Source organism: Somniosus microcephalus, chromosome 9 (genome assembly GCF_052327205.1).
Source record: "Somniosus microcephalus isolate GS21.2 chromosome 9, FLI_Smic_1.0, whole genome shotgun sequence".
Classification (NCBI taxonomy): domain Eukaryota; kingdom Metazoa; phylum Chordata; class Chondrichthyes; order Squaliformes; family Somniosidae; genus Somniosus; species Somniosus microcephalus.
In genome coordinates this window covers 126,508,076-126,532,226 of record NC_140995.1, presented here as the reverse complement: position 1 = coordinate 126,532,226, position 24,151 = coordinate 126,508,076, and the positions used below count along the sequence as shown (strand labels likewise).

The window sequence follows — 24,151 nt, the reverse complement described above, 5'->3', positions numbered from 1 at the left end:
TTACTCACTGGCTTAAGTGTTTCGAAAAATTCCTGACCGCCTCCGCAGCAATCAAATCGGACGAGGACAAACTGGATGTCCTGACCTCCAAAGTGAACCACCGAGTGTACTCGGTCATCCAAGACGCGACCTCGTACGCGGACGCTATCAAGCTCCTCAAGGACCAGTACACGCGCCCAGTGAACGAAGTGTACGCCAGGCACCTTCTGGGGAGTCGTAAACAACAACCTGGGGAATCGACCGTGGAATACCTTCAGGCACTGTCTGTGCTTGGCCGGGCCTGTGGTTGTAAGGATGTGAAGGCCGCCGTGTACACAGAGGAACTTATCCGGGACGCTTTTGTAGTGGGCCACAGATCCAATTACACCCGACAGCGACTGTTGGAGCAGAGTGACCTCGACCTCAACAAGGCCTCTGAACTCGCACTATCATTGGATGCAGCCTACCGGGGCATGGATGCCTACTCCTCTGCACCGTGGACGCCGCGGGGAACGACAGCCTGGGACACGGTAGGACCGCCTCATAGCGCCGTGCCACCCCAGCCACACCCCAGCAACGGCCCAACTACCGCAGCAGTGTCCCAAGGCCAGACAGCAGTGCCCCAAGGCCAGAAATGCTACTTCTGTGGCCAGGCAAAACACCCCAGAGCGCGCTGCCCGGCGAAAAACGCGATCTGCTCGGGCTGCGGGAAGAAGGGACACTACGCTAGCGTCTGCAGGGCCAAAGCCACCCCGAACCCCAGCAGCGCCGCGTGTGGGCCATGCGGGCCGCCATCTTGGGCCTCCCCGGCCATGTGCGAACCACCGGTACAGCAGCCATTTTGGACGCCTCCAGCCACATGGGGATCATGGACGCCGCCATCTTGGATGACAGCCGGAACGCAGCAGGCCCCCAACACCGCCTCATCTGATACCCGCAGCGACACACCGACCCCTACGCTGGCATCCGTTACACTGGACCAAGCGAGACCGCACCAGCTGGCCAGTTCCACAATGGACATTAAGGTAAATGGTCACGATACAATCTGCCTTTTTGACTCTGGGAGCACGGAGAGCTTCATCCACCCCGACACGGTGCGGCGTTGCTCTCTCCCAGTCCTGCCTGCGCACCAGCGGATTTCTATGGCCTCCGAGTCCCAGTCGGCGGACATCGGCGGCTACTGCGTGGTGACACTCGTAGTAGACGGGACTGTGTACGATCATTTTAAACTTCTGGTCCTGCCCGACCTCTGCGCTGCCGTCCTGCTGGGGTTAGATTTTCAGTGCCACCTTAAAAGTGTTACGATGGCGTACGGTGGACCCCTACCCCCACTCACAGTCCGCAGCCAGCAGCTTCCAAATTGCCCGCCGCGCACCAGGTGCAACCTCTTCACACTCAGAGTCACCCCCCCACCACTGTTTGCTAACCTCACCCCCGACTGTAAGCCCATCGCCACAAAGAGCAGGCGATACAGTGCCGGGGACAGGGTTTTCATTAAAACCGAAGTGGAGCGGCTCCTGAAGGAAGGGATTATTGAGGGCAGCACCAGCCCCTGGCGAGCCCAGGTTGTGGTCGTTAAGACCGGCGAGAAGCAGCGCCTGGTCATCGACTACAGCCAGACAATAAATCGCTACACCCTGCTGGACGCCTACCCACTCCCCCGCATAGCTGATATGGTCAACCAGATCGCGCAGTACCGCGTCTTCTCGACCATTGACCTGAAATCAGCGTACCACCAGCTCCCTATCCGCCCTGAGGACCGCCAGTATACTGCCTTTGAGGCAAACGGCCGCCTCTATCACTTCCTTAGGGTTCCCTTTGGCGTCACCAACGGGGTCTCCGTCTTCCAAAGGGAGATGGACCGGATGGTAGATCAAAATGCGTTGCAGGCCACTTTCCCATATCTGGACAATGTGACCATCTGCGGCCGTGACTTGCAGGACCATGACGCAAACCTCGAAAAATTCCTCCGCACCGCCCAACTCCTGAACCTGACATATAACAAGGAGAAGTGCATATTCCGCACAAACCGCCTCGCCATCCTTGGCTGTGTTGTGGAACACGGAGTCATCGGCCCCGACCCCGACCGGATGCGTCCCCTTATGGAACTCCCACTGCCCCACTGCCTCAAGGCCCTGAAGAGGTGCCTAGGGTTTTTCTCCTATTACGCTCAGTGGGTCCCCTACTATGCGGACAAGGCCCGTCCGCTGATCAAGTCCACCTCTTTTCCATTGACGGCAGAGGCCCGCTTAGCCTTCCACCGTATCAAGGAGGACATTGCCAAAGCCACCATGCACGCAGTGGACGAATCCATCCCCTTCCAGGTGGAAAGCGACGCGTCCGACTTTGCCCTGGCCGCTACCCTCAATCAGGCGGGGAGACCCGTGGCCGCCTTTTCACGAACCCTCCAAGGCCCGGAGACCAGACACTCCGCTGTTGAGAAGGAGGCCCAGGCGATTGTGGAGGCTGTGCGTCATTGGAGGCACTACCTGGCCGGAAAACGATTTACCCTGCTCATTGACCAGCGTTCAGTTGCTTTCATGTTTAACAACAAGCAGAGGGGCAAAATCAAAAATGACAAGATCTTGAGGTGGAGAATCGAACTTTCCACCTACAATTACGAGATCTTGTACCGGCCCGGGAAGCTCAATGAACCCCCGGATGTGCTATCGCGTGGCACCTGCGCCAGCGCGCAGATCGATAGACTGCGGGCCCTCCACAATGACCTCTGCCACCCGGGGGTCACCAGGTTCTTCCACTTCATCAAGGCCCGCAACCTGCCTTACTCTATTGAGGAGGTCAGGACCATGACCAGGAACTGCCAAGTCTGCGCTGAGTGCAAACCGCACTTTTATAGACCAGACAGGGCCCACCTGATAAAAGCCACTCGCCCCTTCGAGCGCCTGAGCGTTGATTTTAAAGGGCCTCTCCCCTCCTCCGACCGCAATGTGTACTTCCTATTATTGATGAGTACTCCCGTTTCCCGTTCGCCATCCCCTGCCCGGACATGACCAGTGCCACGGTCATTAAATGTCTGAACGACCTCTTCACCCTGTTCGATTTCCCCAGCTATATCCATAGCGACCGGGGCTCATCGTTTATGAGCGACGAACTCCGTCAGTACCTGCTAATTAGGGGTATTGCCACAAGCAGGACCACCAGTTACAACCCCCGGGGGAACGGACAGGTGGAAAGAGAAAATGCGACAGTTTGGAAGGCCGCCCTGCTAGCCTTAAAGTCTAGGGGCCTTCCAACCTCCCGCTGGCAGGATGTGCTCCCCAATGCGCTCCACTCTATTCGGTCACTGCTCTGCACTGCCACTAACTCCACCCCTCATGAGAAAATGTTTGTCTTCCCAAGGAAGTCCACATCGGGGACATCGCCACCGCCATGGCTGACGTCCCCAGGGCCGGTCCTACTGAGAAGACACGTGAGGACCCATAAAACGGACCCCCTGGTCGAGAGGGTCGACCTCCTCCACGCCAACCCCCAGTATGCTTACATTGCATACCCGGACGGGCGGGAGGACACAGTCTCCATAAGAGACCTTGCACCCTCGGGGGCCGCAGTAACCCACTACTCACTACCACCCCCCCCACGATCCGATATCCAGCCCCAGCAGACGGCAGGCCTGGGCCCCGCGACCCGCTCGACATCTACGAGGACGACACGCCTGTGCCACAGCCTACGCAGGACTCGACGCCGGAAGCTACACTACCCCTGCCGTCGCCACGCCGATCACAGCGGCAGACAAGACCTCCGGAGAGACTCCAATACACTAACTTTTAATACACTTCACCCCGCCGGACTCAATTTTAAACAAGGGGTGAATGTGGCAAACCACTGTTTGTGTTCCACTGTGTACATGCCTGGACATGCCTTGGCTGACTCCTCCCACAAGTCCTAGTATAAAGGTGACTGCTCCCCAGCCCTTTGTACTCTGGACCGGTCGACCACTCGAGGCAGACCTTCATTCTTTTGTTAATAAAAGCCTTTAGTTACTCTCTTAACTCTCAGTCTTTTATGAGTAATTGATAGCGCATCAATAAGCAAGTAAAGGAACTCCCCAAGACACAGAATACCAGAACCAGGATGTCTCTTAATTGATGTATGTCAGAACTCACTCATTGTTTACTTATAGAAGCCTTTTATAGATTTCCGTACGTCCCAATGTTTATGTAACAGCAATTAGATTTTATGGCATTAAGGCAACATAAATGCAAGATCCAGGAGCAAGCTGCAAGGTAGACCTGTGACAAAAGGGGGAAATAGTTGAACGGAAGGAGAGGTCAGGCCTATACTGATCTGTCATTGAATATATTAGAGGAGGAATCGGCCTCATGGCAAGTTTGCCTCTTTGCCAAGTCTTCACTTGAGGACCTGGATTAAACAGTTGATGACGAGTTATCCTGGTATATGGCACTGGACTGGAGCAGTGTGGAGCATCATGTCAGAAGTGTGCTTCAGCCACGCTGAAGGCAGATGTTCATTGTGTAGCTGATGAGGCAGTTCTGAGACTTGAGAAGATGGCTACTTGCTGCAACGCACATACCCGAAAATTGGAAATGATAACAAACCCTCATATTTCAGAGCTCGGATATATGAAGGTTGCAGTGTAGCTAGCAAGTTCTGCAGAAGTTCCACACGTGCAACTAGTGGAACCATCATTTGATGGGGTAGAATGTGTACCCACATTATGGTCAGGAGGTGATGGCAATACACTCGCACATTTCATGATTAGTTGTGCTTTTGGAACCTGTTGCCTGCCAAGCAAGGTTTCAAACATATACCTGTGATGAACTAATGACTATCCTCCTTGGAGAGAATATAACCAGAGTCTCTTTGAGGTCAAGGTGTGCTCCAAGATGACACGCCTGGTGATGGCAGTTCGAAACCAAATTCAACCTTTGTCAAAGACTATTCATGAGACATCTGAACCAGGCAGGTCTGCAGTACTCCAGGGAACTGTTGATTGACCAGCCAGCATGGCTTACTAATGGACTCTGTAGGGGTATAGCAGTCACTGAAGGCTGGGTGGGGTTCTTCTCTCTCAGCTCCAGATAACAGTGCATGGCAGTGCCCTAACAGAATGGTAATGACTAGGCAAACAGCGGAAAGGTTAGCAGTATTGTGCTGGTGGGCTGCATGGTTTGAGCTGGAATTTGTGCATCTCCTTCATAACTTGCATAAGCCATAAAACTGTGTCATCAAAGTATTTCAGAGTAATGACTGGCATGGAGCAAAATGTTATTGGGTGACTGAAGCATCAGTAGCAGTGTAAGCTTCTTGTTCAGGATCATTGGCCGATGGTCAGTCAGGAACAACATGACCAAGACACTGACTGGCTGATGACATCACAGTCAACAAAACATTCCTTTAAATCATTCTTTAGCTGGTATGATCCACTGAGAAAAATCTAATCATATTCTATTAAAACCTTGGCTTCTTAGGCCAGAAATACAAAGAATTTCTCTTGATACTATCTACAAGACAGCTGCATGGAATAATTTGCATGCTTTCATGAAATATCGTTTACTTAATTTAGCAGCTTAACCTAACACGTTCTCTAGCTGGTATCAATGAGAAGTTATGGAGCTTCCCATTTCTTTGCATTTTTATAAGCATTTGGCATTCATTTGTACCTGGAGTTTGTATGAATGGGAAATAACATTAAGTCATCAAGCTTAATCATTCTTTAAATGTAGCTCGACCTGCAGCGACAAAGTTTTGATCTTTCTGTCCCTCGACTCTCTATTTGACCTGACTCAAATGCATAACTTACTTTTTGTTGCATGGTGGATCAAATCAAATCAGTTCTTCTCTTGCTGCTTCCTTTCAAAAGAACTGAGGTATACTTCCAAAATCCAAAGTGTATAAGTGGGGATGGATAAAAAACCATGTGCCCAAATGCCTAGAGTATGGTGCCAGCTCTTAAAAGGACAGTGCCCTAACCTTGAATATGCCATCATCCAGTTTCCCAAATGGCTCAACAAGTGAATCAAGTGAACAACTAATCCATACAGAACAGGAAGTTCTCGGGTTTAATCTCCAGCCTCACAGACGGTGGGGTAGCTATAAGTGGCCCAGTGCCTCTGATTTACAGGGGGGGAAGATCAGAGTGAAAACTAGAAACAGAAAGTATAGAATAGACTGTCATCTGAGGAGAGGGGTTCTTGATTTTCTTTTAATGTGTGGAGCTTGCATTACATTCAAACAAGGAGAAAATGCATATCTAATATACTTCTCATTTCTAACTTCGTCAGGGTTTGTGGTATACATTTGAGATAGTTGCACGTATTGCACTGTTAAAATGTTGATTGACACAGTTGGCTTTTTGATTTAAATAGGCCCATTAGACCTTGTGGAAGCTTCAGAACAAGGAGGATGTCCTACTCCAGGATGTAAAGGGATCGGTCACATAAAAGGAGTGAAACATTCAGGCCACCACAGGTAAAAGAACGAAGTACTTTTTAAAAAAAAAAAAAAAAAAAAAAAATTGTGCTTTTAAATTCAGAATCTGCTTTGATATGTTCTTTTTATTTTTTGTCTGGCACTCCATACTTGAGCACAAAATCCAGGCTGTCACTCCAGTGCAGTACTGAGGGAGCGTTATACTGTTGGAATTGCCGTCTTTTGGATGAGACGTTAAACTGAGGCCTTATCTGCCCCCTCGGGTGGATGTGAAAGATCCTATGTCACTATTTTGAAGACAAGCAGGGGAGTTATCTGGGTGTCCTGGCTGACATTTATCCCTCAACCAACAGTACTAAAACAGATTTTCTAGTCATTACCAAATTGCTGTTTGTGGGAGCTTGCTGTGTGTAAATTGGCTGCCGCGTTTCTTACATTACAACAGTGACTACACTTCAAAAAGTGATTAATTGGCTGTAAAGCACTTTGGGATGTCCTGAGGTTGTGAATGGCATTATATAAATGCAAGTCTTTCTGTTCTTTCTTTATAATCTGTTATCTATATGACATTATCTAGAAAAAATGTTGTTTTATCAATGATATGCATATTTTATGTAGTTTTTACAGTGTGATGATGTGCCAAAGTTTAATGTGGTCATGCAGTAGAAGCTATTTGAAGTGGGATTCAACATAGTAACATTCATATTAGCAAGATTGCAGAGTGATTTGGCCAGCCTTAATGGTAATATGCATTATTTACAAGCCAGTGAGGCATCAGTGGTAATTAGAGTAGCCATTTGCCATGCTATATGGATAATTTTTGAGGCAAGGTTTCAAGGAGAATTGTTTGCTATCATTTTGTTTATTTTTCAGTGTTATCCTTTAAAATATAGCATTTATACTATACGTGTATTTTCTGACATTGGGGATAGTTTATGGCTCATAAGTGTTCCTGTATTATGATCAGACTTTACATGCATTTTTGGGTTATTTGATCAGGCATACACACGAATGAAAAACAAAAATCTTAATATTTGCAGTGCCACTGATGTATAGGGCAAAGAGAGGATCTGGCCAGCAGTGACTGAATTTATTTCTTGCAACATCCAGTTGCCATAATTTTACACAACTAGAGTTCTCCCCTATTGTTGGAAATTTGGGTGGTATCAGTATGGCTTACTGGAAAATTCCACACCATTGTTTGTGTATTAAAGCAGGATCATGAGCTTCAGCAAGGGATGGATTGTCAGCCAGGTTACATCTGAGAGGAATATGTAGCTCCGACATCTCGTGCTCTGGAGCCCTAGCCTTGGATTGACAGTTAGCTGGGAAAAGCCTGCAATGGATAGTTTCCCATTCTTTACATTAGTTCCATCTGTATTGCAAAAGATCCCGAATAAAGGGAGTGATCAGTGCTCATAGTAATCAGGTAGTCATGTCAGCCTCAGTATTCACACCTGCTATCATTACCAGAGTGATTTCCTTTCCCAGTAAGAAAAATCTCTCACAATTGCAGTTGAGTAGGTGCATTTAGCACCTCAATTACTCTAGCGAATGATGGATTGCCCTAAATGACGTGATAGGTTAAAAGCCTAGTACATTATTATGATTTAGAAAACTGCCCTCGACACAAGAAGTAAAAAAATTTGACCTTTGATGATGAATAGATAGGATACCATTATGTGAAAGATCCTTGGTGTTTTGAAGTACGTACTTGGTCTGTGTGTATTGAATCTAACCCAAAACCAAGTCCGGTCAGACTGCGCCAGTTTTTCTTTTTCCTGTCCAGTGTTAAACCATTAAAGGTGTATTGTGGTGGTTTATAAAAGAAGCATGGAACATCAGATATCTTTATAGGACTATCATTTCCATAGTTACAGCTGAATGTTGGTCTTTAGAAATTCAGTTACTGAATATTGTTACCAAAAGTTACTGCCTAGGAAGATAGGCTAAATGGTAATGCTGATTCCTGCTGAAAGTCTGAATTTCAGGCCCCAGTTCCTACCATATTCACTTTTCAAAGATTGAGTAATCTTACATGTTCATTTTTTTAAGGTCCATCTAACTCAAGTGAGCACTATTCCATATTTATTTTCCATCTCTCTTAACTTAAAATTGGACCACAGGTTATGGTATATTGATGAGTGCAACAAAAAAAATGTGATCTTCCCCAGATCAAAAAGACAGAATGGGGTAGGTTTTAACTTAGGGGCGGCTGATGGGCGGCGCACACCACCCATCTGTTTCTGCCGACAGGAGGACTGAGGCATTTTGAGGCCTAGGTCTCCTTTCCGTGTTGCCACCCTGTTGCAGTTTGCACACTTTGGGCCGGCACACTATCAAGCAGCTCGGTGGCCCCGCCTGCAGGTAGGTCCTGTGAGGAGGTGGAGGTGAAACGGAGAGTGGCATACCTGGGCTGCCAACAACCCACAGTATTTGTGTGGTCATCTTGGCTCCACAAAAATATAGCCCAGAAACTTTCCTGTTACCGTTTTTGGAGCATCAAAGTACAGATCTCGTTCCAGCCACGTGTCCCTTAAAATTGTAATCGGGGTCTTAACTACATCATAAGCCTCTAATTTGCATAGTAAAGCGGCAGGCCGCCCAGGGGATGACCTTTTTAACAATGGCGACGGCATTAACAGGATGATATGTCTACTGACCCTATTTTGAAACCGTTTGCCTGGTTAAAATCGGACGGCTGATCCGCAAGAGTCAGTTTTCCACCCGTGCTCGAAGAGAAAATTGCTCCCAACGTGTTTACCTGGTCTGCTTTTGAGTTTCCCAACTATGATCTCGGTCTCCCCCAGCTGCAATCCCTCATCCCTTGTCAACGGCTTTTGCAAACGTAGCTAAAAGGCTTTGTGCTGGCTCAATGTGTGGTACTTCTAATTATTCAGATAATGATGTCCTTATTCTTTCATTTTTTTTAAACTGGAAAAATTTTAAAATTTCTTTTATGCTTATTGACAATAATTGCATTTTTAAATGTAAGTTAATAGATTTTATTTGAAAAGTACATATCTTACACATTGATGTCATAGGGACAAAAACAATTGTGTTTAGTTTCTGAGGTATTGCATAATTACTGTTCATATTCACTTAGGGGAAAATATATTCTTACTGGTTGAAAGACTTACATAACATGAAACAGAATGCCTGATTTGTTATCTCATACACCTTCAAGGAATTAATACATGTTAAAAAGATAACTAAATTTAAAACAGCATTTTAGTTCTCCATGCATTTTGGAACTACTTGATTAAATTAATTGCAACAGACACTGAATATTGTTTACCGAAGCATAATTATTTATGGTTGCCGAGGCACATAGGTTGCTTATTTGTACAAGTCTGTGCCTGTTTCAGAAACCATTGAAGCACAATAAAAGAACCTAGGGAATTATTTCTTGCAGAAAAAAGAACCATGATTTGCATCTAGACACAAGCTTTACAGCTTCACTGTCAAAAAATTAGCAACAATTACTCAATCGTTTTCTGCTGTTATACTGCTAAAGGACAACTCACTCGCCTGAAAAGTGCAACAAAAACTACAAGCTACATTGAATCCTTAACATAATTCTTAACAAAAACCTTAGAAGTATGTACCTTTGTTTTCCTTCCTAATAGATGTGCAAAAAGGTATTAGAAAGCTAATAGAACATTGTAAATGATTGATTATATTGCTTTAGAAACATAGAAGATAGGAGCAGGAGTAGGCCATTCAGCCCCTTGAGCCTGCTCTGCCATTCAGTGAGATCATGGCTGATCATCCAAATTCAGTACCCTGTTCCTGCCTTCTCTCCATATCCCTTGATCCCTTTAGCCTTAAGAAATATATCCAACTCCTTCTTGAATATATTTAATGAATTGGCCTCTACTGCCTTCTTTGGCAGAGAATTCCACAGGTTCACCACTCTCTGGGTGAAGAAATTCCTCCTCATCTCTGTCCTAAATGGCTTACCCCTTATCCTTAGACTGTGACCCCTGGTTCTGGACTCCCCGACCATCGGGAACATCCTTCCAGCATCTAGTCTGTCTAGTCCTGTTAGAATTTTATAATTTTCGATGAGATCCCCTCTCATTCTTCTAAACTCCAGCGAGTACAAGCCCAATTGACCCAATCTCTCCTCATACGTCATTCCTGCCATCCCAGGTATCAGCCTAGTGAATCTTCGCTGCACTCCTTCCATGGCAAGAACATCCTTCCTCAGATAAGGTGACCAAAACTGCACACAATACTCAAGATGTGGCCTCACCAAGGCCCTTTGCAACTGCAGCAAGACATCCTTGTTCCTGTACTCAAGCCCTCTCGCTACGAAGGCCAACATACCATTTGCCTTCTTAACCGCCTGCTGCACCTGCATGCTTACTTTCAGCGACTGGTGCACAAGGACACCCAGGTCTCGTTGCACTTCCCCTTCTCCCAATCTATTGCCATTTAGATAATAATCTGCCTTCCTGTTTTTGACACCAAAGTGGATAACCTCGCATTTATCCACGTTATATTGCATCTGCCATGCTTCTGTCCAATCACCCAACCGGTCCAAATCATACTGGAGTTTCTCAGCATCCTCCTCACAGCACACACGTCCACCCAGCTTTGTGTCGTCTGCAAACTTGGAGATATTACATCTAGTTCCCTCGTCCAGATCATTAATATATATTGTGAATAGCTGGGGTCCAAGGACCGATCCCTGCGGTACCCCACTAGTCGCTGCCTGCCACTCGGAAAAAGAACCATTTATTCCAACTCTTTGCTTTCTGTCTGCCAACCAGTTCTCTATCCAAGTCAATACCTTGCCCCCAACCCCATGTGCCTTAATTTTACACGCTAATCTCTTATGCGGGACCTTATTGAAAGCCTTTTGAAAATCCAAATACACCACATCCACTGGTTCTCCCTTATCTATTTTATACCCGTTACATCCTCAAAAAATTCCAGTAGATTAGTCAAGCACGATTTACCTTTTGTAAAGCCATGTTGACTTTGTCCGATCCGGTCACTTTTTTCCAAGTGCTCTGCTATTACATCCTTTATAATGGACTCTAGCATTTTCCCCACTACCGATGTCAGGCTTTTTGAACAATGGGGTAACATTAGCTACCCGCCAATCCATGGGTACTGTTCCAGAGTCTATCGAATTTTGGAATTTTGCAAGCATTCATGTCCCAAATATAACAGTTAGAAAATACATCCTGTATATTATTTTGTCTATGATTTTTGAAGTGCTCTTACAGTTACTCATAAGAGGGCTCTGTCTTGTTTTGTTTCTGTGTTTAAGATTTGACTTTATTATAGTAAAATAGGCACAATATGACATATTTGATCTTGTGACAATTCTGTTTCCATAGAGCAGTGTTATTGGAGGACTAAATTTCCAGTATTGTCTGTTCAATGATCAGAATTCTTCACTTATTTTGTAGTTAATGGCCCCGATTTTGCGGTCAGCGGCGAAGCGACTCTGCTTGCCGCTGCCCTCGAAGGAAGCTGCCACAAAGATCTAGCAGGCTCTGTGGCATCTATTTCTCTTATTATGATGTCAATTTCATCCTGGGGGGCATCTATAGGGGAGCAGTGATGTCATCAAGCAGGCTGAGCAGCCAATCAGACTGAAGAATTCTCACAGACAGCAAGCCAGGATGTAAAAAGCACTGATTATCATTCACTTTTTAATCATTTTACAGCAAGAAAAATAAAGATTGGGACATTCAAATGGGATTAAGGTAGAAGCTGAAATATCATAAACAAACTTTTTTTTAAAAAGTTAAAATTAATTTTTATTATTTAAAAATCTATGGAATTTTTAACATGGAATGGAGGGAATGACACTCCACGCTTATAAAATTTCTTTTTCAGTGCCAGAAAGATTGTTCAGCAGTAATTATGACTTAGTAATCTCAGTTACACCTTATTCAACAAGGCTTAACTTTTTCAGTGGTTTTTACAGCAAGAATAGTGCATAAAAAGTTGAAGTTCACATCAAATCACTGATTCTGTGTTGATTCCACTGCGAAGACTGCAACAGCGCACCCTGTGGAGGAGCAAGGAATCACCGACAGCAACTTCCAGATTTCCGCATTTAGCTGCACATGCGCAGATGCCAGAAGTTGCTGTCCATTTTATACAGTAATGACGGCGAAGGCTGACAGTTTTGCCTTCATTACAACTGCAAATTCCGGGCCTATAAATTGGGAGGAAAATCTGTTTTGAGAGGGCGTATTCCATGTATGTCTCAGGACACACAAACCTGGATCTTTGCCACTCACACTGTGAAAGATCATGAGGTCAGGGAGGTCTCGTGTTTTACCAGTGGATTCCCATGCCACTAAGGACATACCTAAGAATGCCTGCCTGCCCCAACATGCCAGGAAATCGAGCACAACTTGTGGTTAGGGGGAGAGGAGTAGCTGAGTATTGTTTCTGCCCTCTCCCCACACTTTTGGAAAAACCTTCATGTGCCTTTGTAAGGGAACCGCTTTGATTTCTACATATTTATTCAGTGATTCAGGCCACGATGCTGGCCTGGAAACAGGTGGGGCCCACTTCCATCGTTTGGTGGCATGGTATGCCTGGACTCAGAGGGATGGGAACTCCCGTAAGTTGAAAGTATTTGCCCTCTCTTACACCACTGGACTTGTACGGGCCAGAAGGAGGCCCAATCCCTTAGAAGACCCACTAAAATCCCGATGTTAAGCCAGAGTTTGGCATATCCAGGTCCCGGCTTAACTTCCCACATTACCACCAAATGTTTTTCGACCTCTTAAGTTTTAAAGTAGTCCTGTACGATCAAAAATAAAACCTGCTAGACCATATTTTGAGTCCTTTGTAGTTCCTTTGCCAATTTTCTCCCCTTTCCACTTTTGAAGGCATTGACTGCTTCTGGAATGTTGTTCCATGGGCACCAGCAGCCCTCTGATACTTTGCACATGGATCGATTCTGTATTCGTGAGCGTATATAGTGACTGGTGGCATGCTTTTCGACTGCGTGAGGACATTACAACCAAATTTGATACAGTCTTTCCACAACATCTACACACCTGTATTTTCTAACTGGGATCACTGGATAACAATCAGGAGTGGGAAGCCTGGTTGACGTTACACTCCCTAGTCCAAGGGTTGTAGGACCCCAACGGAAATCTGATAACTTGGCATAGACACAGAGTCAAATCTAGGTCGGGCTTTCTAGTCTATATTGGCTCAGCTACACTTTGACTTTACCAACTGAGCCATTGGGGTAATGTAAGCCCATATGTTCCTCTGGGCATAAGTATTGCCGAAAAAGTAGTCCTGTGTAAACAAGGAGTGCAGTAACGGGCTATTTGCCCACCAGTATTGCTAACATGAGTTTTGCTCCCATCCCTTATGTTTTCATAGAAATTAACTTCCTACTTGTTAAAAGCCTTGTTAACAGTGATTAAAGAGAATGGAAATAGTTTGGTGTATCATTCTACTTCTTAATTTATCAGCTACTTACAGTACATATAGAAAGAAAGAAACCTAGAACTATGAAACAAAACAAAAAAAATATTACAGTAGAATTAAACAGCAGATGTATTCACAAAAAAAAGTAAATTTACAGCTCTAACAAAATATTAAAAGATAAGAAAAGCTCCACAAACAGCAATGAAATAAATGATCAGGTAATCTAGGGAGGGATAGGAAGAGGAAAAGTGGTATGGGATTATATTGTTAGCAAAGAATTCTATCACAGTGCTAGTAAGGATGAGCCAGGAGGTTGTGTTAAGACAGACTCCATATGGATAAACTTGAGGAATAGGAAGGGAAATTGCACAATTCTCAGTGTACATTACAAGCCACCAAACAGTAGATGGCGTGGAGCTGTACACAGTTGAGAGCAATTGGCAAGAACAACAGGGTAGTAATATCGAGCATATTTAAGACTTCACCTACTGTTACTGTGCTAACTATGTACATAATAGCCCTTGGATTACACTGTAACAAAAGGTCATGTTTTGAACACAGATTTAATTAGTTGGGGAAAAAATATTATAATCGACTGTCAATAACTGGTTTCCTCTAGTCATTCAGACATCTCTGTATCAGTATATTAACATCTCCTGGTGTTGAAGTCTATTACTGTGGAGTTTGAAATGACTGCACGTGATACTCTTTGGGTGGGTGAAATTGGAAGGGCTGTTATTTTCACTGGGCGTGGGCGGAAAATTGGCAGTTGCGGATCGGCCGCCCGTTTCAAGTTATGCACGGAAATTGAACTTGGATATTTCTGATCAGTACCAACAAACTGTGGTACAGAAGACAAACAGAAGGCACACTTATAATATAGATCATGTGATTCTGCTTGGTGAGAGGCTTTGATTACACATAAGCTTGAGAAGCTCTTACCTAAATTATATGCTCCTGATTATATTAACTGCAGGTAGTACCAGAAGTGCTTCAGCAGGCAATTAACTGATCTCTAAAATTAGTTACATATAACATTAAACTTAACAGAACTCACTTAGTATCAACTTTGACAGCATTAAACCCCAAAAGTAATATTGGCCCAGAAATTTGGGTCTCCACGGGTGAGTAGGCACGGGGTACTCACCCGTAGGCCCAATGGAAGTGCCGGTTTCCTGCATGCACTGCGCATGCGCTGGAAACCGGCACTTCCGTTCCTCTGAACGAAGGGGTTCAGAGGTCGAGCGCATGCGCAGGAGGGGCTGCGCGTGCACATCGAACTTCAGTCTTTTTTACAGGTTTTCCCGGGAACATAAGCCTGCAGAATTTAGAAATGTAAAAAGCAGGCGTAAGGCCTGCTTTTTACAAGGTAAGTGGTGAATTAATTAAAATTAAAACATTTTTTCCACAGGTTTATTATTTTTAAATACTTTAAAGCAAGGTAAGTTTATTTTTAGCCCTGTTAGAAAATAAAATAATTTTTTTCAAAAATTTAAATTATTGTTTAAAATAGTTATTTCATGTAATTTATAGTTTATTTAAAAAATGTGATGTTTTTTAAAATTTATTTGAAGATTTAGTGATGTTTTGTAAGAAGAAAGGGCCCGTAGTATTTCTAAGTTTGACAGCACTTCCTGTCAGACTTATGAGTGGAGCGTTCCCTGCTCCGATTGGCTCCCCATGGCCCACGTGATCCCAGGGGACGCTTCGAACTAACTGCGCCCCTGGGATACGCAAGCACTGCACGCTGGCAGCTGGGCCAGGCCCCGGATCGGAATTCCACGGGGGCCCACAGCTCAATGGCCGGCGCGCTAAGTAAGTGCAGATCGGGGGCTTGCACCCGCGGGAAGCCCCCGATCCGAATTTCTGGGCCAATATGTTTTTAAATTTGGAGCTAATGTACTCTTATTCCTGAGGACGCATTTATATTTCACATTAAAATAATTTTGGAATTGATTCCTTAATCCAGCTGGTTGTCTACTTTCTGTCCCCCTCCACAATGCTTTGCCATTCCTCTCACTGTAACATGCAGTACCTGGGAAAGCCTGAGAAATATAGGGGGAAAAAAATTGGTATCGCCCATTTTGGGGCGCTAATATCGGGCGCAAAGTTTAGCGCCCGGCACTAATTATCGCCTCCGACTGCAAAATTCGCCCCTGGAGGTGATTTGAGTGTTAAATCAGGCGCTACATGCCTCTCTTAAGGCGCTAACATCGGGGAGCGAGGCGCTACCTCAGAACGCTACTGAAGCTCAGGCAATTTCTGTTACCATGGAAGCCAGACAGACTGGCGCTGTCCAGTTCTTAAAGGGGAGGGGCCATCTTGCTGGCCAGCCACTCCCTGCTCATTGCAGCCTTGAATCTCGGCCTGCAGATACCTCAAAAGCAATTGTGTTGGAAGCACTAATGGATAGGCCCACGGAAAGAGCTCGGCACTTAGGAACCTCAAAAATGGTGCTGAGGGTCAAATCTTAGGACAACATTAAAACCAAAAATTTTGCCGACAAGAAAAGGCAGGAAGCGCCCACCTTTAAATAGCACTCCACCAGCCCCTTCCTGACTTGAAAACGTTCCCCTCTACCTGTTGTTCCTAGCGGCAGGCGCTAAGGCAGGGGGCGCGACTCAATATCTGGTCTGGGGCGTTACAAGCTTGACTGACGTCACGATCTGCGGGCGCAGGAGATCGTGGTGGTGGTGTTTAGCACCGCCGCAAAATGACTCGTCAATTTCGCGAGCGCCGCTAAAATCGCTATGCTCGAGCACTAAGTTCCTAGCGCCCCATTAGCTCCCCCTGGAGGCGCTAACGGGAGGCGCTAAGCAACTAAATTTCTCCCCCAAAGTTAAGCTATAAATATATGGGATCATGTAACAGAGGTTAGCTCACTTGTCTACTTGCAGTGCACTTGTTGTCCTGGTGCATGCTTCTAATCTTTTCTATTTAAAAAAAAAAAAAAAAAAAAAATAATTCTTGGGATATGGGCGTCACTAGCGAGGCCAGCATTTATTATCCATCCCTAGCTGCTCTTGAGGAGGTTGTGGTGAGCCGCCGCCTTGAACGGCTGCGGTGTTAATTTGAGTTTTATGAACCAATTCGCACTATGTTCTTCAGGGGGAAAAAACTAGGTTACTAAAAAAAATCAGAGGTGTTATGAAAGTGTTTTTACAATGTTGTCATATTTTAGTATATTCAGATTATTTTCTTGTTGAAGACTTTCTCAACAAGAAAAAGAAATCTTCAAAGTTGAGATAAAGCTGATCCAGACATATTGTTCACACTGAGGAAAATTTCAAAAACTAGGGGATATAATGTTTTTAAATGGAGATTATAGGAGTAACTAGGGAATTCGGGCAATACGGGCATTTTTGTGCTGATGAGTTGACTGCCCATACGGACTAAGTTAAAATTGTCCAGACTGATTTCATGTACGTAGTACCTTTTAGGCAATGAGGATTGTTTTATCCTATCAGTTTGGGCTGGATTTGAAGCCAAGTCTCAAAGGTGAAAAAGCAATGTTCTAACTTACTGTGCCACCCATTCCACTGAAATGGATCTTTATAGAGATTAAGTTGCATGCAGAATATAATTTTGGAATTATAAAAATCAGGTGACTTTCTTTGAGATGATCTTAACAAAGGAATTTGCTGTTCATTCATCCAGCTGTAAGAAATGTTTTTTCTTTACAGTGCATTAGGTTGCCCATACTCTGAGATCAACCTGAACAGAGAAAATGTGCTGCAGGATCGTGTGAGTGGAGAGATGCCAGTCTCTACTCCTGGTATACTGAAGAGCAAGAAAGTGGAAGCAGATGGAATAGAAACAGCCCCTAGTTCGTCTAACATCACATCTCATAGGTCTGAGATTTTTTTTCAGTGTTGTTTTGCAGTTGAATGTTTCATACTTATGACATTTCATTTCTCTGTATCATTTATTACCTTAGTTGATTTGAATTCTGTTTCTCATATGAATACTGTGCTGGTATTTGAAGGCTTTGAGTCATACAGTTATACCTTTACAACAACACGTCAAGGGATTGAAAACATTTTACCTTCAAACAGTAGGGCCTAGAAATTGACTATAGCCCCGTTTGGGGTGCCAGCCTCACCAGGGCGCTAAAATTAGTGCCCTGGAAGCAGTCGCGGCCGCCCGCCGGAAATTCAGTTGGAGCGCCCCAAAGGGAAGCGCGGCGCTACTGGAGGCGCCCCGCATCCCTCTTGGGGCGCTGCAACTGAATATCGTTGCGCAACGTGGCACATCGCGCTGCGGTACTGCAGGCCTTCCTCCCCTACTTAAAGGGGAGGGGCCTTGTTCAGCGCGATCTGGGGCCCAGCTGGGCCCCCGAGGATCGCGAGTGCCAGCAAAAGAGCCTGGCACCGAGGAGAAGTGCCGGGCTCTTGGAACGCAGCCGGCACTCCGCGGGGGGGGGGGATTCAGGAGGCCGGGGACGGCAGCGCAGAGAGGTGTTGGCAGGCGGCCAGCAACAAAAATGGCCGCCCCGCACCTCCTTTAATTTGTGCCGCCGCAGGCAGGCCCCCCTGAACCAGTCGCACATAGCGTCCGGCGTTAAATCAGGGGGCGCTTCTAAATATCGCAGCCGGGGCGTCAGCGGGGCGCTGCGCACACCGATGATGTCATCGGTAGTGGCGCAGCGTTAACGGCTAGCGCCACCACTAGCGTCCCGCTGAATTTAGCGGGAGGCGTGGCCAGTGGCTTTTGACCCACTTAGCGCCCTCTTAAGGCGCTAACGGGTGGCGCAGCCAACTGAATTTCTTGGCCTAGAAGTTTAGTCCATTTTTATATTCTTAATATTCTGCATTTTTTTGTTTTACTTATCCTTTATTAATTCTACTACCTTTTTTCTATCATTCATTTTTCTCTCTTTTTACTTCAAGTTTAAATTTTTTGTATTTAATTGATTTTTTCTTTGCTTTTTGCTAATTGTTTTAATATTTAAATTTTCCTTTTCTCTTTTGCTTAAATTGTTGCATTTGCTCTAATTCACTTCACTGCATTGTTTCATTATTTAATTTCACTTTCTTTACATTAATTATACTGTACTTTTACACCAATTCCGCAGACTTTACAGGTATCTCAACTGTATATATTAGTGTACCTAGTTTTCTTAACTAATAGTAACTATTAATTACCTTAACTAGTAGGGAGTGTCTAATCATGATGCTCCAGTTATCATGAGTGTGGGGCAGGCTTTTCCTGCATGTCATTTTCATATGTAAGAGACACCGTTTCTAATAGCTCACTCCAAGAGCCTCCAATCTAGCTTCTTCCATGTCCTCATCCTCCACTTCTTCATAAGAACAGAGCTATTCCCATTGGGAAATCCATGTTCCCAATGCAAAGCAGTACTTTGAGCCGAACTGACTAAAATTAATTGTAAAAGTCCTGATTGAACCTCCAAAGTACTAACAAGTTCAATATGCAGGCAAAGTAACACTAACCTTCAGTAGCAGCACTTCAGGGATACTTTTCTGCAGCATCTACTCTCACTTATATAGTGGCAGTAACGTCATTTTGAGGCAGAAGTTGAAGGTTGGAAGGGTTACCTACGCCCCCACGATTCTATTTACGTGTGGCAGATCGGGCTCCCAGCAAGCCTTCAGAAGGACTTCTGATTTGTTTTAGATGATACTTTAAATGCAGTTTTTAGCGGCAGTAGCCTCTAAGAACCCATTTTATCTGGTTTACTATCTCAAAATGGGTGGTAATTCAGAGGAAAATCCAACCCATACTAATTTTTTATTAACTAATTCTTCATAATCCTCTTTTTCTGTTCTCTGTACCTGGGGTGTCCTGCTTCCACTTAGTGGGAGTGAGTCACACGACAAATATGGGATGAGAGGCTCATTTAGATGGTTGCGAGAATAAACAGCTTATTCTCCCACTGAAGAAATCATTGTTTGTTCGTGCATACCAAAGGATCGATGGATATGCCCAGTGACTCAATCTGGTCAGGTAAAGTTTTCTCTTTTGGTTGGGAAGGATCCTAAATAATGTCCCAAGAAACCCCAGAAACACAAGGATCTTGGACCGAACAAGCCCATAGTGTCAGAGGACCGAGGTATGCATCTGTGTGAACTGTAGTGGAGTCAGAGCAGTGGTCATGATTGACATAGGTTGGAAGTCAGAGAAATGTGATCGTCCCCAGACTTGGATCAAGGAAGAAATGGATGGATTCTTCAGATTCTGGTGCCCCAAGAAAACATGGTACATGAGGGACAAAATACCTGCTGATAGCCAAAATATGGAGTTCAGATTTCCTCATCTCTGCTATTTGCCAGTCCCTACCTGGCAGAGTGGCTGATGTCCCTTTTGGATCTTCATGGCCAACAATATTTGGGAACAAAAACTTGCTGCGCTAAAACTAGCTCAATTCAGGCCCTGGAAATGATGGTGGATTTACAAAATCTCATTAGAAGCTTATCCAAAAAGAACATCTTGTAGAATTGGAGCCAGAATGAACACATACACCTACGAGCAGTACAGAGGCAGGGCAGGTATTGGTCGTGGCTGGCATAGGTTCGAGCTCATGTTATTGTAATAAATGCCTGTACTTGTGCAGAGGTGGTTGGTGCCAGCATGGAGCCCCTGTTTGAAATGTGGGAAATACTTTCTGTCAGCAGACTACATGAGGCGCTGGACATGGAGTCTGTGGCAGAAATCTGGAAGTAATATGCTCCAGGATCTGATTAGTGTACATTTTTAAATAGTTTTAGGCTTTGTGATTTTGCTACAAATCAGACCCTAGGAAGAGTCAGCAATTATTTATCTTGTGGTCTGGCGGCAGACATTTGATATGCAATTATTGAAAGTGGACTACCATAACCCTTACCGTGTTTAAAATGTTTAATAATGGTTGAGAAAGCCATTCTGTGTCTTTTTGGGAGTTCAATAAATTCTGTTGCGTCAGTTTAACTGCTCACTAATTTTCCTGAGTTCAGAACATCAAAACAGCGGTTTTCCATTCTTAAGATCATGATCTGGCACTGACATTGATGACATTTTATTTTACAAGCTGAACACATCATTACCCAGGAGCAATAGGAAGAGAAACAAGCTCCTGCTGTATGTGAAAATTGTGGCATGTAGAATATATAGCAGCATCTTTGAATGTGAAAGAAAGAACTTGCATTTTGAAAATTATTGCATCTGTTTTTGATGTCAGATTGACTTGTTTACTGTAACTGATTTTTAATTTATTACATCAGTTCACTAAATTATCAGTAACACACAATCAGCCAATTCATGATACATCATTTTTCTGGGAGAGTTATTTTGCTATAAAAGGAGGCCAGTGCTTTTGCTATATACTCAAGGTTCTAATTTTTATACATCACAACAGTGAAAGGAAAAGTTTTTTTGTCCTGTCTTCAATTATCATCATGATCATCAAATTTTTTTTGCCTTAACTTAATATTTCTGGCTACAAGGTATTCAGAAAAGATAGGGAAGGAAAAAAAGGAGGGGGTGGCAGTATTGATCAAAGAAACTATTACATCACTGGAGAGGGATGGTGTAGTTAAGAGGCCAAAGACAGAGTCTAATTGGTTAGAATTAAGGAACAATAGAAGAGCTATTATGCTACTGGGTGTATACTATAGGCCAACAAATAGTGGGAAGGAGATAGAGAAGCAAATTACAGGAGAATGCAAGAACTATAGAGTAGTGCTAATGGGGGACTTCAAATATCTTAATATAGACTGGGATAGTAACAGTGTAAATTGCAAAGAGGGGGAGGAATTCCTGAAATATGTACAAGAGAACTTTCTTGATCAGTGTGTTTCCAGCCCAACGAGGAAGGAAGGAGTGCTGGATCTAATTCTGGGAAATGAAGTGGGGCAAGCGGAGCATGTTTCAGTGGGAGAGCATTTGGGGAACAGTGATCATAATAACATTAGGTTTAGAATAGTTATAGAAAAGGACAAGGTACATTCAAGTGTAAAAATACTTAACTGGAGGAGAGCTAACTTCATTCAGTTGAAAAGGGATCTGGCCCAGGTGGATTGGAACAAAGGTTGGTAGGCAAAACAGTAATTCAACAATGGGAGACCTTCAAAGAGGAGCTGATTCCGGTACGCAGTAATCACAGGAAATCACAGGAACCCCACAGTGCAGATAGAGGCCATTTCGGCCCATCGAACCTGCACCGACACATATCCCACCCTATCCCCGTAACCCCACGTATTTAATCCCCCAAACACTAAGGGTCGATTTATCATAGCCAATCAACCTAACCCGCACATCTTTGGACTGTGGGAGGAAACCGGAGCACCCGGAGGAAACCCATGCAAACACGGGGAGAATGTGCAAACTCCACACAGACAGTCGCCCGAGGCCGGATTCGAACCCGGGTCCCTGGCGCTGTGAGGCAACAGTGCTAACCGGTAGACATAATAACATGAGAATTGGGAGCAGGAGTAGGCCATATGGCCCCTCGAGCCTGCTCCGCCATTCAATAAGATCGTGGCTGATCATCTACCTCAACTCCACTTTCCTGCCTGATCTCCATATCCCTTGATTCCCCTAGAGTCCAAAAATCTATCTATCTCAGCCTTGAATATACTCAATGATTCAGCATCCACAGCCCTTTGGGATAGAAATTTGCAAAGATTCACAACCCTCTGAGTGAAGAAATTCCTCCTCATCTCTTAAATGGCCAACCCCTTATCCTGAGACTATGCCCCTAGTTCTAGACTCTCCAGCCAGTGGAAACAACCTCTCAGCATCTACCCTGTCAATCCACCACAGAATCTTATGTTTCAATGAGATCACCTCTCATTCTTCTAAGCTCTAGAGAGTATAGGCCCAATCTACTCAATCTCTCCTCATAGGACAGCCCTCTTGATATACCTTAAATAGCTACAGAGACTGGTAGTTATAACTGTGGTAAACCACTGTTATACCTGTTTGCAGAGGTATGTGTATTCCACTAGGTACAGGTCTGGACATGCCTCGGCTGACTCCTCCCACTATTCCAGGTATATAAGTGACTACCTCCCAGTCCCCTAGTATTCTGGACGGGTCGACCACTCGAGACAAGACCTTCATTCTTTAGTTAATAAAAGCCTGATTGTTACTCGCTCAACCTCAGTCTTTTGAGTAATTGATGGCGCATCAATAACTCAAACAGTTGGCTTTTAATAGCTTAGAACTGGACAGAACAGAACACACATGTTCGCCTTCTGACCAGCTTCTCAGAAGTGAACTAGGAGGCGGAGCCAGGGCGAAGTAACAGATCAGGACAATCAATGGCACAGCAGAGTGGTATACAGTACATCAGCATTCCTGGCCAACCAAGAAAACAGCAGGGTTACAATAGATTACAATAGGAAACTATACACAGGTAGAATAAGGTATATACTTATAAGACTTATTTCACCACATTCACCCCTCCTATAAGTTAAGTCTGACCGGGGGTTTTACAGTTCGTAGCGTCGGCCGAGGAACCTCTTTGGGGACTTGCTCAGGTTCCTCCGCCGTCCCGGCGTCTGCTGGGTTTTCCAAAACGACGTTTTGTACGTCTTGTACCTCCGGGCATCCCACCCCCACAGGCGGCGCATCACGGTGCTCCACACCCGCATCTTCGCTAGCAGCATCGCTCTCTCTCTCTTCTGCCGGAGCCAGGTCCTTTATTGAAACAGTATCCTCACGTCCATCAGGGTATTGGATATATGCGTACTGAGGATTGGCGTGGAGGAGCTGTACTTCCTCCACTAGGGGATCAGTCTTATGACCTCTCACATGTTTTCGTAGCAGTACAGTGCCCGGGGACATCAACCACCCGGGTAGTGAAATACCTGAGGAAGATTTCCTGGGGAAACCGAACATCCTTTCATGAGGAGTAGCATTTGTTGCGGTGCACAGCAGAGACCTTATGGAATGCAGTACATCGGGAAGAACTTCCTGCCAGCGAGAGGTCGGTAGGCCTTTCGATTTTAAAGACAGAACGACTGCCTTCCACACTGTCGCATTCTCCCTCTCAACCTGCCCATTGCCCCGGGGGTTGTAGCTAGTGGTTCTACTAGTAGCAATCCCTTTTGATAGTAAGAACCGGCGTAACTCATCACTCATAAACGACGTCCCTCTATCGCTATGGATATAGTTGGGCATACCGAACAGACACAATAAGTTGCAGAGGCTTTTGATTACCATAGCACTGGTCATGTCCGGGCAGGGAATGGCAAAGGGGAAACGAGAGTATTCGTCTATAACGTTGAGGAAATAGACATTACGATCAACCGATGGGAGAGGACCTTTGAAATCAAGGCTTAGGCGCTCGAATGGCCGAGTTGCCTTGATGAGGTGAGCTTGTTCGGGCCTGTAG

At 44.9% G+C, this 24,151-nt stretch overlaps 1 protein-coding gene across 1 annotated transcript in view; it reads left to right on the top strand.

Moving 5' to 3' along the window:
* l3mbtl3 (L3MBTL histone methyl-lysine binding protein 3) overlaps positions 1-24,151 on the top strand; it is a 236,328-nt gene that overhangs the window by 130,151 nt on the left and 82,026 nt on the right. Inside the window, exons 16-17 of the mRNA XM_085997143.1 lie at positions 6,327-6,429; positions 17,499-17,666. Coding sequence (XP_085853269.1) covers positions 6,327-6,429; positions 17,499-17,666 — 271 coding nt within the window. The remainder of the gene's footprint in view (positions 1-6,326; positions 6,430-17,498; positions 17,667-24,151) is intronic.